General features: G+C 36.9%; 2 protein-coding genes and 1 long non-coding RNA gene across 4 annotated transcripts; 1 reads left to right on the top strand and 2 right to left on the bottom strand.

Annotated features, from left to right (window-relative positions):
- Positions 1-3,056: 3,056 nt before the first annotated feature.
- LOC113644029 lies at positions 3,057-3,895 on the bottom strand. Its single transcript, XR_003440928.2, has 3 exons — positions 3,710-3,895; positions 3,459-3,501; positions 3,057-3,350 (listed from the first exon to the last, which is right to left on the bottom strand). It is a non-coding gene; the product is annotated as an uncharacterized LOC113644029 (long non-coding RNA).
- A 2,316-nt stretch (positions 3,896-6,211) lies between these two features.
- Positions 6,212-8,404, bottom strand: LOC113644075 (mucin-17-like). Its single transcript, XM_047819132.1, has 3 exons — positions 8,303-8,404; positions 7,953-8,052; positions 6,212-7,843 (listed from the first exon to the last, which is right to left on the bottom strand). Exons 1-3 carry the CDS (start codon positions 8,364-8,366, stop codon positions 7,123-7,125), a joined length of 885 nt encoding a protein of 294 aa, XP_047675088.1. The 5' UTR covers positions 8,367-8,404; the 3' UTR covers positions 6,212-7,122.
- A 2,994-nt stretch (positions 8,405-11,398) lies between these two features.
- Positions 11,399-13,692, top strand: LOC113644030 (mucin-17-like). 2 transcript variants are annotated; one of them, XM_027148521.2, is made up of 3 exons: positions 11,399-11,555; positions 11,783-11,900; positions 12,010-13,692. In XM_027148521.2, the coding sequence occupies exons 1-3, from the start codon at positions 11,492-11,494 to the stop codon at positions 13,007-13,009; spliced, it is 1,182 nt and encodes a 393-aa protein (XP_027004322.1). In that variant the 5' UTR covers positions 11,399-11,491; the 3' UTR covers positions 13,010-13,692. The 2 variants fall into 2 exon arrangements, with proteins under 2 accessions (XP_027004322.1, XP_027004323.1); XM_027148522.2 differs by having other exon boundaries at positions 11,411-11,555; positions 11,786-11,900.
- The last annotated feature ends 587 nt before the right edge of the window (positions 13,693-14,279 follow it).

Genomic DNA, 14,279 nt, shown 5'->3' with positions numbered 1-14,279 from the left:
CTGTATTTTGTCTTAGTAATTCTATCTCTGGGGGCACGGTGGCTTAGTGTCTAGCACGTTTGCCTCACACCTCCAGGGTTGGGGTTTCGATTCATGCCTCCACCTTGTGTGTGTGGAGTTTGCATGTTCTCCCCGTGCCTCGGGGATTTCCTCCGGGTACTACGGTTTCCTCCCCCGGTCCAAAGACATGCATGGTAGGTTGTTTGGCATCCCTGGAAAATTGTCCGTAGTGTGTGTGAGTGTGTGAGTGAATGAGAGTGTGTGTGTGCCCTGCAATGGGTTGGCATTCCGTCCAGGGTGTATCCTGCCTCGATGCGCGATGACGCCTGAGATGAACGCCTAACGTTCCCCGTGACCCGAGAAATAGATAATGAATGAATAATTCTATCTCTGTTCTTGTTTAGTTGTTTCTGTGTTCCTAGTGTTTGTAGACTTTGATGTTTTTTCAACCCCTTTTAAGTTTTTCCTGAATTTGGGTCTAATTCCTCTCCGTGAAGACATTTGCTATTTCTGACATTGTTGTTGTTGTTTTTGGGTCTGGCATTGTAGTTATCTTTAGACTTTTCTTTTAAGGAATTACCATACTCTTTTTGGTCTTGCTGGCGAAAATAGAACATTAGCACTAACAAATTTGGAGAGAAGAAATAGCTGTTCAAGAGCCCGTGCTATCAGCTTGATGAGTACTGAGTTGTAATTTCATCATTACTTGTTTAATTCCCTTTAAATGAAGCTAGTAATGATTTAAATATCCTAAACAATGGAGCCTCCAGTTTTCAAGTCATTTAGTTGATACAAAAGGTTTATTAGGGGAAGTTGTGGCCTAATGTTTAAAGAGTTTGACTCCTAACCCTAAGGTTGTGGATTCGAGTCTTGGGCCGGCAATACCACGACTGGGGTGCCCTTGAGCAAGGCACCGAACCCCCCCGACTGCTCCCCGGGAACCGCAGCATAAATGGCTGCCCACTGCTCCGTGTGTGTGTTCACTGCTGTGTGTGTGTTCACTGCTGTGTGTGTGCACGTTGGATGAGTTAAATGCAGAGAACAAATTCTGAGTATGGGTCACCATACTTAGCTGTATGTCATGTCACATCACGAAATAATTATTATAAAAAGGCATGTGGATTATCCTCTAGTTGTTTTTGTCCACAAAAAAGTTGTACCACATTTCCTTGTTTAAGTAATACAAAATGCCAAAACTCTAATAATAATGTATAGCCAAAAAAGGAACAAATCGGTAAGGGGTACTTTAGACCCCTTTTAGTAGTATTTATTTATAAATATAAAATAAGTGTGCAAAACTCATGCAACTCTTGGATGCTATCCAGACCTCTTGGTTGACATGGATGTCTGTTCTACTAGTGGAGTCATGAGTCATGAGTGTCAATATCTTTTCTAAAGACATATTCTACCATGGAAGTAAGTGGTCTTTCTGGAATTTTCTTAAGCCTCTTCTACTGTTTGGTTTGTTGGATATTGAAGATATCAGGAGCTGTGGATGTTAGAGGTGGAAGAAGAGTTGTATACCCCTATGTGAAAAAGGGGCAGAGAAGTGTGACCCTTTTGTCTCAATGTTTAAGACAGGACCAGGATGTGGGCAGATTAGTTAGAATTGCTTCTTTCCACCAATGCAGGTCAAATATTTATTCAGTCGCTTATGACTCAACCCTATGTCCATTCAGATACAAGGAAGACATGAGTCAAGGCTCTTCTCGGTAGTCGAATGAACTTCTCTCGTATGCCTGAACATCTGAGTCACTGGCTCTACCAAATGAAAGCTGAAGACCCTGAAGACTTTTTACAAAAAGCACTTTTATGAGCACTGATTTTAAAATATTTAATAAATTGATCAGGTTTTTGTTGATCGAATTAAGTTTTGGTGATGAACTTGATGGTATTCGTAACAACAATCAACATATTTGAAACAGTTATGTAAGTCACTCTCTGCAAGAAGGTCTGATCAAATGTTCTACAGAAGAACGTCAGCTTGCCACCTGTGAAAATGGTTGGTGCTATTTTTACACTTAGAAGAAGAAAACCACACGCAGGGAGCGTCAACATTATAAAGAGAGGAAGCTGCATTGAGTTGGCATGTTGCACTTCAGAAAAGAAACAGAAATGCCTTGATGCATTTCTTCTTGTCTTGCCGATGCACAAACCCATTGGGAACCAAAAACAAACAGAAAGAACAAAGTCAGTGCAATATCAATGCGATCAAGTGGTTGAAGATCAAACCAACGATTGAGCACTACACCGTCAACAAGAAAGGAAACAGCTACTGTTTTCTACATACAAAGCCCAATGTATGTGATTTTGCATAATGATCATTAAAACATTTAGCTATTCTTGTTGACAAATCAGCATTACCTGCCAACGTGAGTCCTTGAATAATTTGTAGTCTTCGTGGAGGTATTGTGTTGTGCATTGGAAAAACATGGGGTTTAATCATTCGTATTTCACAAATGCTTAATAGTTTTCACACCAATTTGTAAAGCATGGTAAAAAAAACAATTCAACCCTTTTCTAGTGGTAACTGAATTTTGCAGCATTCAAAGCAGTATTTGTTTAAGGATTCAGCACTTTCATTTTTAAAATAGAATTTTTTTTTTACATTAAATGTTCTATTGTGTAAAATGACTATTTTTTTTGTGATATTATTTTTTTAATGTGTCTTAAGCAAACTATTCTAATTATATTCTAATATAATATTCTAATTACTGATATTTTATAACCACTTTAGATCCAGATTAATATATATACATTAAACAAAAGAACATTTGAAGAATCATTCAGTGACAACAAAGTTCTGCCCAGTCATGGGCTTCCATTTGGATGTACTACTGATGTCATCTGCTTCCTGTCCTCATTACAGTCTGTTTTGGGTGTTCTGTGAAAGTGTGTTGATTTTCTAAGAAGTGCCTTTCATCAGTGATGTAGACATACATCACATGACATGTCTGTAAGTACAAATGCTACTGGAGTAATGAGGGGTTTTCTTGTTGGATTGTTATTATATTCCTATACCTTCGTGCCATGTTTAGCCCAAAACATCATGTGTATCAGAGCATATTGTGCATTTAATGTATAATACTTTTAATTATAATGTACATAGTTTTCAGTAAAGATACACAACCATGGAAAATAACAAATATATCTAAGCTATGCATTGCAACAGTACCATGTTTCTTGTGTATCTGACTGCTGACAAAAATGTTCAGTCCAGTCAAGAGCTGATTTATCTTGGAGAATTTGAGGGGTTTATATTTGTTCTACTATCCAGAATCCTTATGGCACGCTTGGCCCAAGGATACTCTGGATCAGAGCATATGGTCCTGCCGTTGATTAAAAGGAATCTGTAGCATAACACTTTAGTGGTTAGTGATCGCTTTTAATAGTCACATCGCAATGTTCTTCATAGTCATTTAAATATACAAATATGAAAAAAGATGAATGAGTTTTACCTTACAGCTCTGATTTGGCATTGTACTGGCTGTCCAAGTGGTGCTGAAAAAATATATATATTTAATTTAAAGAATAATTTTTGGTAAATGTATGAAAAAATAATTACCCTTGAAAATTGCAATATTACACACTTACTCACTCTAAAACACTAAACACTCTCTACATCACACAGCGTAAAGGAAACTGAGGCTCAGACCACAGTGCTCTCTGTTAAACTAAATGTTGAAAGAGAAACGCATTAAAAACTCACTTGAAAATACACCAAAGATACACAGCATGACCAAAAGACTGCCGAGAAAGTAATTCAGCTTCATCTTCTCCTCTTGCACTGTCTTATAGTTACTGTAGAAACTTTGTAGTAGCAAAATGTTGTGACAAAAATGAACATTGAACAATCTGTATAAATACACTCACACACCCGAAACTAGGAACAGCAAATATAACAAAGGGGATTTGAACCTTTTTCCAATTGCAAACTAAGCTTAAAAGATAGGAACATTGCTGATTTATAGAAAATAATGTAGCGATTTTGGCTCGCGAAGCAAGGTAAATATTTATAAGCAACTAAAACGTGTTATAGTGACTTCCAAATATTTTAACCTAAGTTGAAATTAACGTTACGCTTATTTGGTCTGTTCGTCCGGCGAATAGGCCGTGTAACCTTTATTAATTCTATGAAGGCGGTATCTTCCCGGCCAAGAAAGATTCGCTCTTCTTTTACTGTATACCGTAATTTAAATTAAATTAACTTAATAGAGCATGTAGTTCAGACCAGATATTGCAGGTACCTTAATTTGTGAGCGATACTCAGAGACAAATCACCTGTGGCTCAAAATTATGACATTTAATGAATGAGACAAACACAACATAAAACTAACTACACAATCAAACAAAAGAAATAGGGAAAACGGAAATGAAAATAAAATAAAACAAAAGAAATTAAAATTGGGGAAAGGGAGGAAGAGACTGGAAAGAAGAAACTAGAGAAAGGAAGGAAAGGAATGGCAAGCTTAAACTTCAAAATTAATCACACCCTAACTGGGAAATCGTCACAGAAACTTAAATTCACCTTAAGATTCAATGAAAGATTCCTACTTAAAATTACGCATCTAAATTGGTTGGTAGAGGAAACGGTTACTTGCATTGGCTTACTGCACAAGAGTCCGGATGCAACAGAGAAATCTCTGAAAAGTCAGTTAGGGTGGGGTCAGACGTTCTTCCAAGTTCTCCTGAAGATCAGAGCAGTTGTCGTTCTTGGAAGTGAAGCTTGCTGGAACTTCGTTGAAGGAAGATGGAGTCGTCTTGAAGCTGATCCGAAAGTCTGACCACGGATTAGTGGTGTTTCTGACAATTTAAAGGTCACGAACTCCACCCATCTTTGGGAAGATGACCAATACTTTGGTCAGTATTTTGAAGGGAAAAACTCCCTTTGTTTCAGGTGTCTGTGGGCGTGGTTTAGCTATCAAACTTTTAGATGACTTTAAAGTTTTATCCAGGGTGTATTAAGACGGTATGGCGCCTTTCGTGCTCAAATAAAATACACCAGTGCTTGAAAAATGAGTAACCGATAATTTTGTGGTCATTTGGATACTAAACATGAAGGGTAATGACGGTATGAAGGCAGCGGTACATTACATACATAGATCATTAATCAAGGCAAAGATAAAGGCAAAGAAACAAAAATGAAACATAAACAAGATGCACTTTCATTAGGAAAGTAAAAAGAAAACGATAGCTTCGTATACATTCTGACATCAGACCTTAAAGGGTCATACGGCATTAGAACAGATATATATTAACATGCCATGATCAGTAAGATATGATGATAGAGTATAACGGATTTTAAAATACAATGTTGTTTTCTGACACATGAATAAAATACACCCTTGTCAGGAAATTAAGGAGCAAATAATTTTAAGTCAGGCAAGCCTTAAAAGAAGAAACACATTACAAAAAGGGTTATAAGAATGAGAACCTTAGAGTACCTTATCTTGGGTTTTATTAGTAAACGGAATGTCTCATTGTGCTGTGTGTGTGTGTGTGTGTGTGTGTGTGTGTGTGTGTGTGTGTGTGTGTGTGTGTGTGTGTGTGTGAGAGAGTTCTGTTTGCAGGCCCCAATGAGCCACATGGGGTTATCTGGTCTTTGTGGAGACTCCAGACATTTGGGAGCCAGGTGTGGGTGTAAAACTGGGTTGCTCATCGGTTAATTGAGGAGTAGATGTTGAAATTTAGGGTGCCTGGGACATGAAATCTAAAATGACTGGTACAAAACGCTACAATAACGACAAGACAAGATTAGAGGAAGTCACTCAATATTTTTCTTAGAAAACTCATAATAAATATGTCGACTTAGATTGGGGGTTTTATATGTAACGATCAAATCATTCATTTTTTTCCTTTAATGCTGAATTGTGGCGCCTCCCGAGGAGAGTGGAAACAACGTTATTTTTTCGTATGATTAAAAAATGATTACCTGTCGATTTTGCAGCAATCTACTAGACACGTCGAGGGGTTATGTGCTGCATTGTAGAGTTCATAGGAACGAACCCCATTGTTTCTTTAAGTGTGTTAGTGATGACATTTTGTAAGCGGACATTTTGCATTTACGCGGCTTTTAAAGCTCATTTCTATCGGCATCACAATGAGTCTGAACCCTCTGTTGCTCCCAGAACCTTTGTTTCAGATTTGAAATGTGCCATGTCGTTGTGTGACCGTCAGTTTCACACAGTTAAAGAACTTTTGCACTACTTAAAAGAGCATATAGTGAGGGAAGACCTGAGGTGTGTCCTGTGACAGGTTGTAAAAAAATGTTTACTGTTAAATCATCGTTTACTGCTCATATGTCCAGGAAACTTCGAGCATGTTCGATTGATAGCATAAGTGACATTTACAGGGAAGCCATTTTCAGTCTTCCTCCACCATTACATGTGAAGATGCTTCCTAGAGCCCGAATGATGCAACACATGAAGCCAGTGAATTGCCACAAAATTTTAGTGAGTCCTTATGTTTATTTTACCATAAAATTGCAAGGGCAGCTAATGAAAATACGACACAAAGGTTTGCGTACTACATACCTGTCATGTCTGTTTGTTAACCACATATTATTCATCACAATGTGTTAACCGTAGCAATATTGATACTGTCAGTAAGATTAATATAGGTCATGTTTTATTTTCTAAGGCTGATGCACAAAAATACTATTCTTACAAGTAGAAAAACAAATATATCAATATTCCACAAACTACTAAGAAAAATGTATTAAGTTCTGCGTAATCAGAGTAATAGAAGTACTAATATCATGTTTCTTGTATTTAAGTCCAGTGACAAAAAAGTTCTGTCCAGTCATCGGCTTCCATTTGGACGTACTAGTGATGTCATCTGCTTCCTGTCCTCATTAGAGTCTGTTTTTTGGTGTTCTGTGAAAGTGTGTTGATTTTTTAAGAAGAGCCTGTCATCAGTGATGTATAATTGATGTATGGTGTGTCTCCTTTCTAGACATTACGTCTGTAAGTAAAAATGCTACTGGAGTAATGAGGGTTTTTCTGATTGTTATTATATCCTATACCTTCATGCCATGTTGAGCATATTGTGCATTTACAAATGTACATAGTTTTCAGTAAAGATACAAAACCATGTGAATAGAAAATAACAAATATATTTAAGCTAACCATCGTAACAGTACCATGTTTCTTGTGTATCTGACTGAAGACAAAAATGTTCAGTCCAGTCGAGAGCTGATGTATCTTTAGGTGTTTTCATGGTCACTCTGGTTTCTTGCTTTGTTGTAATGTATGCTGTTGGTTTCCATGTGGTTGATGTTCCTTTAGATGTAGTCATGGTCATGGAAGTCAACTTTCTTTCAGGTGTAACTGTCGGCCTTTCCATAATGGTTGTACTTTGCTTCGTTGATGTCCAGTGTTGTGGTATTCTGGTAATCCTAGGCAATTTTTTGGTCGAGGCTGTATGAGTGATGGATGTTTCTTTAGGTGTTGTCGTGGTCACTGGGCTTTCTGTGGTCATGGTCGTGGTCATGTCAGTCGTCTTGATGTCCGTTATCAATGGTGTACTGTCCATTACAGTCGTCAACTTCATTGTCTTCTTCATTGTTGTAATTTGCGTTGTTGTCTGTTGTCCACTTGTCTTCCCAAGTGGCTGTTTGGCCAAAAACCTATGGGTGTATGTTGTTGGCTTCCATGTGCTTGATGTGACTTTGGGTGTTGTCATGGTCACTGTGCTTTCTGTAGTTATTCCAGGTGAAGATATTCTTTTAGTGGTATCTTTCGCGCTTGGTTGTATTGTGGTTCTATCCAGAATCGTTATGATACGCTTGGCCCAAGGATCCTTTGGATCAGAGCATATGGTTATGCCGTTGATTAAAAGGAATCTGTAAAATAACATTTTAGTGGTTAGAGATCGCTTTTAATAGTAACATAGCAAAGTGCCTTCATAGTCATTTAAATATTCATATATGAAAAAAGATGAATGAGTTTTACCTTACAGCGCTGACGGGGCATAGTGCGTTGTTTTGATGCACGTAACTCAAAATCTCTGTAACTTTGGCCTTGTCTTTGCCGGTTTTCGTACAACATTCTGCTGTATATAATATATATATATATTATAATATATAATATATATTTCATTTGAAGCATAATTATTGGTAAATGTATGAAAAAAGAATTCATCATTTCTATCACATTACTATTGAAAGTTGCAATATTACACATTAATCACTCTAAAAATACTATATACTCTCTACGTCACACAGTGTAAAGAAAACTGAGGCTCAAACGACAGTGCTCACTGTTGAACTAAATGTTAAAAGAGAAACGCATTAAAAACTCACTCGCAAAAACACCAAAGATACACAGCATGACCAAAAGACTGCTGAGAAAGTAATTCAGCTTCATCTTCTTCTCTTGCACTTTCTTACATTTACTCTAGAAACTTCTTTAGACCAAAAAGTATACAGAAATATATATGATAAAAAGAGGGAGGGCTCTCAACCCAATAACCAACACCACATACACCCCCCACACACCCCACCCCTTACCCTAGACTCACTTACACCACACTCAGGCACAGGAATTAATGAGTGTACCTTGAACACCAACATTTACAATTCTGCTCTGAGAAAGACCCTTGAAGTGGAACATTAGGGGTGATGTACATGTAACGTAGACATTTTTAATAATGAAACTAGGTGCTATTATGATTAAATATGGTTTAGCCCCATAATATTTAACTCCGTTATCCAAAATACAAGACTAAAATAAATATGTAAATAAATCCACTTTAAATGGTTCATAATAAGAGTCCGTTGTGATTGACCAAATTCAGATTTTGATATCATGTACTTTTCTCTGCGTATCCTCAAGGATTCACTTTTGTTCTAAGATTACAAAACTTTATATTTAGGTACCTTTATTGTTATAATGCTTTCCTTTCAAACTAGAATAGGATTTATTGGATTGTACTCTGTCATTTTAAGAAGCAAATTGGGTTCCATTAGTGTGGATATCCAACTGGTAGTCAAAAACACTCCATGGATCTTGTCCAGTGCTGCTCAAAATGAACCTGTACCTACAGTATATGAACATGAACATCCTACTGGCCATGGATGTGTATTGGTAAAGACCATGCTGACCAAAGCATTAATTAGCTTAGTTAATTCAGAACTAAATCAAAACAAATCTCTAATTTGTACTAAGTACTAATTTTATGAAAATTAAATTAACCTTCGAAGATACCCACAGAAAATGACATGCTTTCAAAACTAGCAAAATCTGAATGTCAACCATGGTCATGACTAATAATATGAAGTAAAGAAACATGGAATAAAGTGGAACAAAGAAAAAAAGAAAGTTATAAACCCTAGTGATGTGAGCATATATAAAGTTCTACAGAAAAATCTACATTTCGATTAGCTACATTTATAGGCATGCTAATGTTTGCATAGCCTGACTAGCATGAATGTTACTAATGTAGTTACACACTGTGTAACAAATCAAACCAAATGTGTAACAACACTTAGTAAATATACCTAGTCATTTTTTGTTGTGGTATCTTAGTGCTTAAGGTGTTGGTCTACTGATTGGTTGTGAGTTTGAATCCCATGTCTGCCAAGCTTCCACTGCTGGCTCCTTGAGCAAGGCCCTTAACCCTCAATTACTTGGGGGCTAATGTACTTTCTTTGGCTGCTTCACCTTTACATAAATTCATTATTCAGGGAATTTCCTCTATATTCACATTTGTTTCTTAAAGCCAATTCATTTCCAAACCAAGTTCAACAGATAAGAAATGAACTGAGATTGAATCAGATTAAGAGATAATAAAATAGAGATTTTCATTCTGTTTCTATACTGTACTTCTCTAAAGCTGCTTTGAAACAATATGAATCGTTTAATGCGCTATACGATTTCATTGAATTAAATTAAATTTCATGTCCCTGTGAGGTGAAAATGCTGCCTAGTAACCATGCTAGGGGGAAAAAAACCATCACCTTCAGTTTCCAGATAAGTGTCTTGCTAGGGGCTACAATGCTGCTTGCAACCATAATGTGGCTTCCGTTTAAGATAAGTGCAGACGCTAGTCACTGTGGTTTACTTTCTTTGCGTATGTGGACATCCATTTATTCTTGTGTGTTTGCTAAATAAAATAACACCTTGTTATTGTTTAGTAATATTTCCCTGTGTTTCAGCAAAAAGTCAGTTTGGGAAATTACATTATATCAGCTTTCCAGTTTTCCGCCCTTACATATGACATTGTTGAACTTGTTTATTTGTTTGTCTTCTTCATTAAATTACATCTTTATTAGTTATTTAAAAAAGCCATAATGTATCAAGCTTCAGCCTCATTGTCTTAGCATTGAGGTGGAACATAGCACTCATGTTGTAGGCGTGAATTGTAGCTTAAACATGCGGCTGGAGTTTCCAGATACAAGTAACATCATACTACAGGTTTTACTACATACAGCTATTGTAGTGTGTAAGCTTCCATAAAAATAAAAAAAATAGACACTGTTAAAATTACTACACTGTTGAACTTTTAGATTAAAATTAGAAAATGTAAAGTACCATACAATAAAAGAAGGTCATTAGATATTAGGTATCCAATTAGAATGTATCTAGCAATTAGTATCCAATCATGTAGGCAATTAGAACGTCATCCAATCATGTAGAGGCAGATCAATGCATAAATGTAACACTAGAATGAGAAAAAAACAAATCTAATCTCACTGTATTTATGCTTGGTGTTGTTGATTGTGCCAGAGGTTTTTGGATATGGCTGCTTTAATTGGGGTGTGACATTCAGCAGCCCTAGAAACGTCGATTTCTGTGGTGAAAAGAAAAGCATTTCAAGACCCCCAACACGTCCGCTCGATCGGGTCACTCTTTTATCCTCTTATTTCATTTATCAACATGGTTTGTCCAGCCACAGAACTGCGTATTATATATATATATATATATATATATATATATATATATATATATATATATATATATATATATATATATATATATATATATGACTATCATTCGAACTGAAAGTACAGAATGATAATCTCACCAACAAGCAACTTGTAAGCAAGACACTTTGAAAGACAATAAAATAAGAATAATTCGAAGAAAAAACCTTTATTGTGAACCATATTCAATGGATTGATTTAAATATTGATTTTAATCTAGTATTTCAACTTATACCCTTGCTTAGGGATTTTACTAGGAGTTAAATAGAATGTCATAGTATAAATCATATTTAATCATGACAATAGCACCTAGTTTTCATTCAAATTTAGATGACTAAATACAATAAATCACCCCTAATATTCCATTTCGAGGGTCTTTCTCATAGCAAGATTATAAACGTTAGTTTCCACTGAACACTCATTTATTCCGGGGTAAGTGGGTCTAGGTGACAATGAGGGTGGGGGCTGCAAGGCTAGTGGGTTGAGAGACCTCCCTCTCTTCATTATGTACTTTTCTGGATCTAAAGAAGTTTCTACAGTAAGTGTAAGACAGTGCAAGAGGAGAAGATGAAGCTGAATTACTTTCTCAGCAGTCTTTTGGTCATGCTGTGTATCGTTGGTGTTTTTGCGAGTGAGTTTTTTATGCGTTTCTCTTTTAACATTTAGTTCAACAGTGAGCACTGTGGTCTGAGCCTCAGTTTCCTTTACGCTGTGTGATGTAGAAAGTGTATAGTGGTTTTAGAGAGAGAAAGTGTGTAATATTGCAACTTTCAATAGTAATGTGATAGAAATGATGAATTCTTTTTTCATACATTTACCAATAATTATGCTTCAAATGAAATATATATTTTTTTCCAGCAGGAATTGGACGGCCAGCAGAATGTTGTACGAAAACCGGCAAAGACAAGGCCAAAGTTACAGAGATTTTGAGTTACGTGCATCAAAACAACGCACTATGCCCCGTCAGCGCTGTAAGGTAAAACTCATTCATCTTTTTTCATATATGAATATTTAAATGACTATGAAGGCACTTTGCTATGTTACTATTAAAAGCGATCTCTAACCACTAAAATGTTATTTTACAGATTCCTTTTAATCAACGGCATAACCATATGCTCTGATCCAAAGGATCCTTGGGCCAAGCGTATCATAACGATTCTGGATAGAACCACAATACAACCAAGCGCGAAAGATACCACTAAAAGAATATCTTCACCTGGAATAACTACAGAAAGCACAGTGACCATGACAACACCCAAAGTCACATCAAGCACATGGAAGCCAACAACATACACCCATAGGTTTTTGGCCAAACAGCCACTTGGGAAGACAAGTGGACAACAGACAACAACGCAAATTACAACAATGAAGAAGACAATGAAGTTGACGACTGTAATGGACAGTACACCATTGATAACGGACATCAAGACGACTGACATGACCACGACCATGACCACAGAAAGCCCAGTGACCACGACAACACCTAAAGAAACATCCATCACTCATACAGCCTCGACCAAAAAATTGCCTAGGATTACCAGAATACCACAACACTGGACATCAACGAAGCAAAGTACAACCATTATGGAAAGGCCGACAGTTACACCTGAAAGAAAGTTGACTTCCATGACCATGACTACATCTAAAGGAACATCAACCACATGGAAACCAACAGCATACATTACAACAAAGCAAGAAACCAGAGTGACCACGACAACACCTGAAGGAACATCAACCACATGGAAACCAACAGCATACATTACAACAAAGCAAGAAACCAGAGTGACCACGAAAACTCCTGAAGGAACATCAACCACATGGAAACCAACAGCATACATTACAACAAAGCAAGACTCCAGAGTGACCATGAAAACACCTAAAAGAACATCAACGACAAAAAGACAAGTCCAGAAAAAATCCACAATGAATGTTATACAAGGGAGACCAAGCTGCCCAAAAAATGTGACCCACAAGCTAGACAAATACAAGAACAAGAGCATTCCATGGACGGTCAGACGTTTGAAAAAGAAACGTAAGCAAGGACTGAGGAGAGTACAGATGAACCCAGGATGTATAGAAGGTTGACCACAATGCTGTTAATTTAAAGATTAAGAATCTTTTGCACTTGAAGATGACCGCAAACGTCGTGAGAAAATCCTTGCGGTTATTCTTCACCCACTACCATCTATGCACTTTCTTTCCACTTTGACTCATTCTGTGTCAGATTGGTACCACTAGGATGGTTGGGCATGATCTATATTCCACAGTGATGTTCATGCTAGGTTTCAAACTGTACAAAATTTGTCAGATGTCATTATGAAATGCTTTGTAGCCTTTAAGGCCAGGGTTGAAGAATAAAACCTAAAACTTACTATTAGGACTATTAGGAGTGAATTTTAATTTGCCATGTTTTTATTATTTTGTTCTCATTTGGGTGCTTAGTAAAGATAGCCAAGGAAAGCTCGTTCTACCACTCGGGTGCCATTATAGAGATGCCAAGAAGTAACATATATATATAATCTTATATCTTTGAAGATTCTTAAGAGTATCTGAACTGGACATAATTCTATCAATCCCAGATTTATGTTGTCCAAGACTATCTCTGTTGAAACATTGCTCTGATGTGCAATAATGCTGTAACATAAATTTACTTTATGATTTACAATGATGTATATACGCTATGCTATTTATTACAAGGATTACAATATTTATGCTTCATTTTGTGTCATGTCTCAGTGTATCTCATTAAAGGAAATATATTGGAAATATATGTTATCTTATATCACTATTGTTTTTAGTCGCAGAGGAGTTTCTTTACCACAAGGGGGCACAATGAGCCAAAGGAAGAACCATCATCCTGCCCTTTCGCTCCTGGCACTACTAATCTCATACATCGTCTTATTATACAGGGGCCCTGTATAAATTTTATGAGGTCTGATTATGCAGAAGACCTCTGTGGATGCTACCAGCTAAAGATTGTGTCAACTGTGGCAGTTTACACAGTCCTCTTAAGCTCACCTACCGCCGGGGTTGTGGGTCTGATTCCCACATCCACACTGAGATTTCCAGCGATTCTCACTGTGCTTCCAGGTACTCTGGTTTCCTACCCCAGTCCAAAGACCTGACTGGCATCTCTACATTGTCCATAATGGGTGTGTATGTGAGACGGCCTGTCCAGGGTGTCCCCTGTTTTGAGTCCCATGGGACAGGTTTCAGGTTCCATGTGATCCTGCATATGAGTGTAATTGGTTCAAAGAATAGATGGATGAATAGCCTAAAAATGTACAACATTTTGGAAATATCTTTTCAACATAGTAACTCTAGATATTATTAGAAATTATTATTATTATTATTA

Source organism: Tachysurus fulvidraco, chromosome 1 (assembly GCF_022655615.1).
Source record: "Tachysurus fulvidraco isolate hzauxx_2018 chromosome 1, HZAU_PFXX_2.0, whole genome shotgun sequence".
Lineage (NCBI taxonomy): Eukaryota > Metazoa > Chordata > Actinopteri > Siluriformes > Bagridae > Tachysurus > Tachysurus fulvidraco.
The sequence above is the reverse complement of the archived record's forward strand: the minus strand, read 5'-3'. Positions and strand labels throughout refer to the sequence as shown.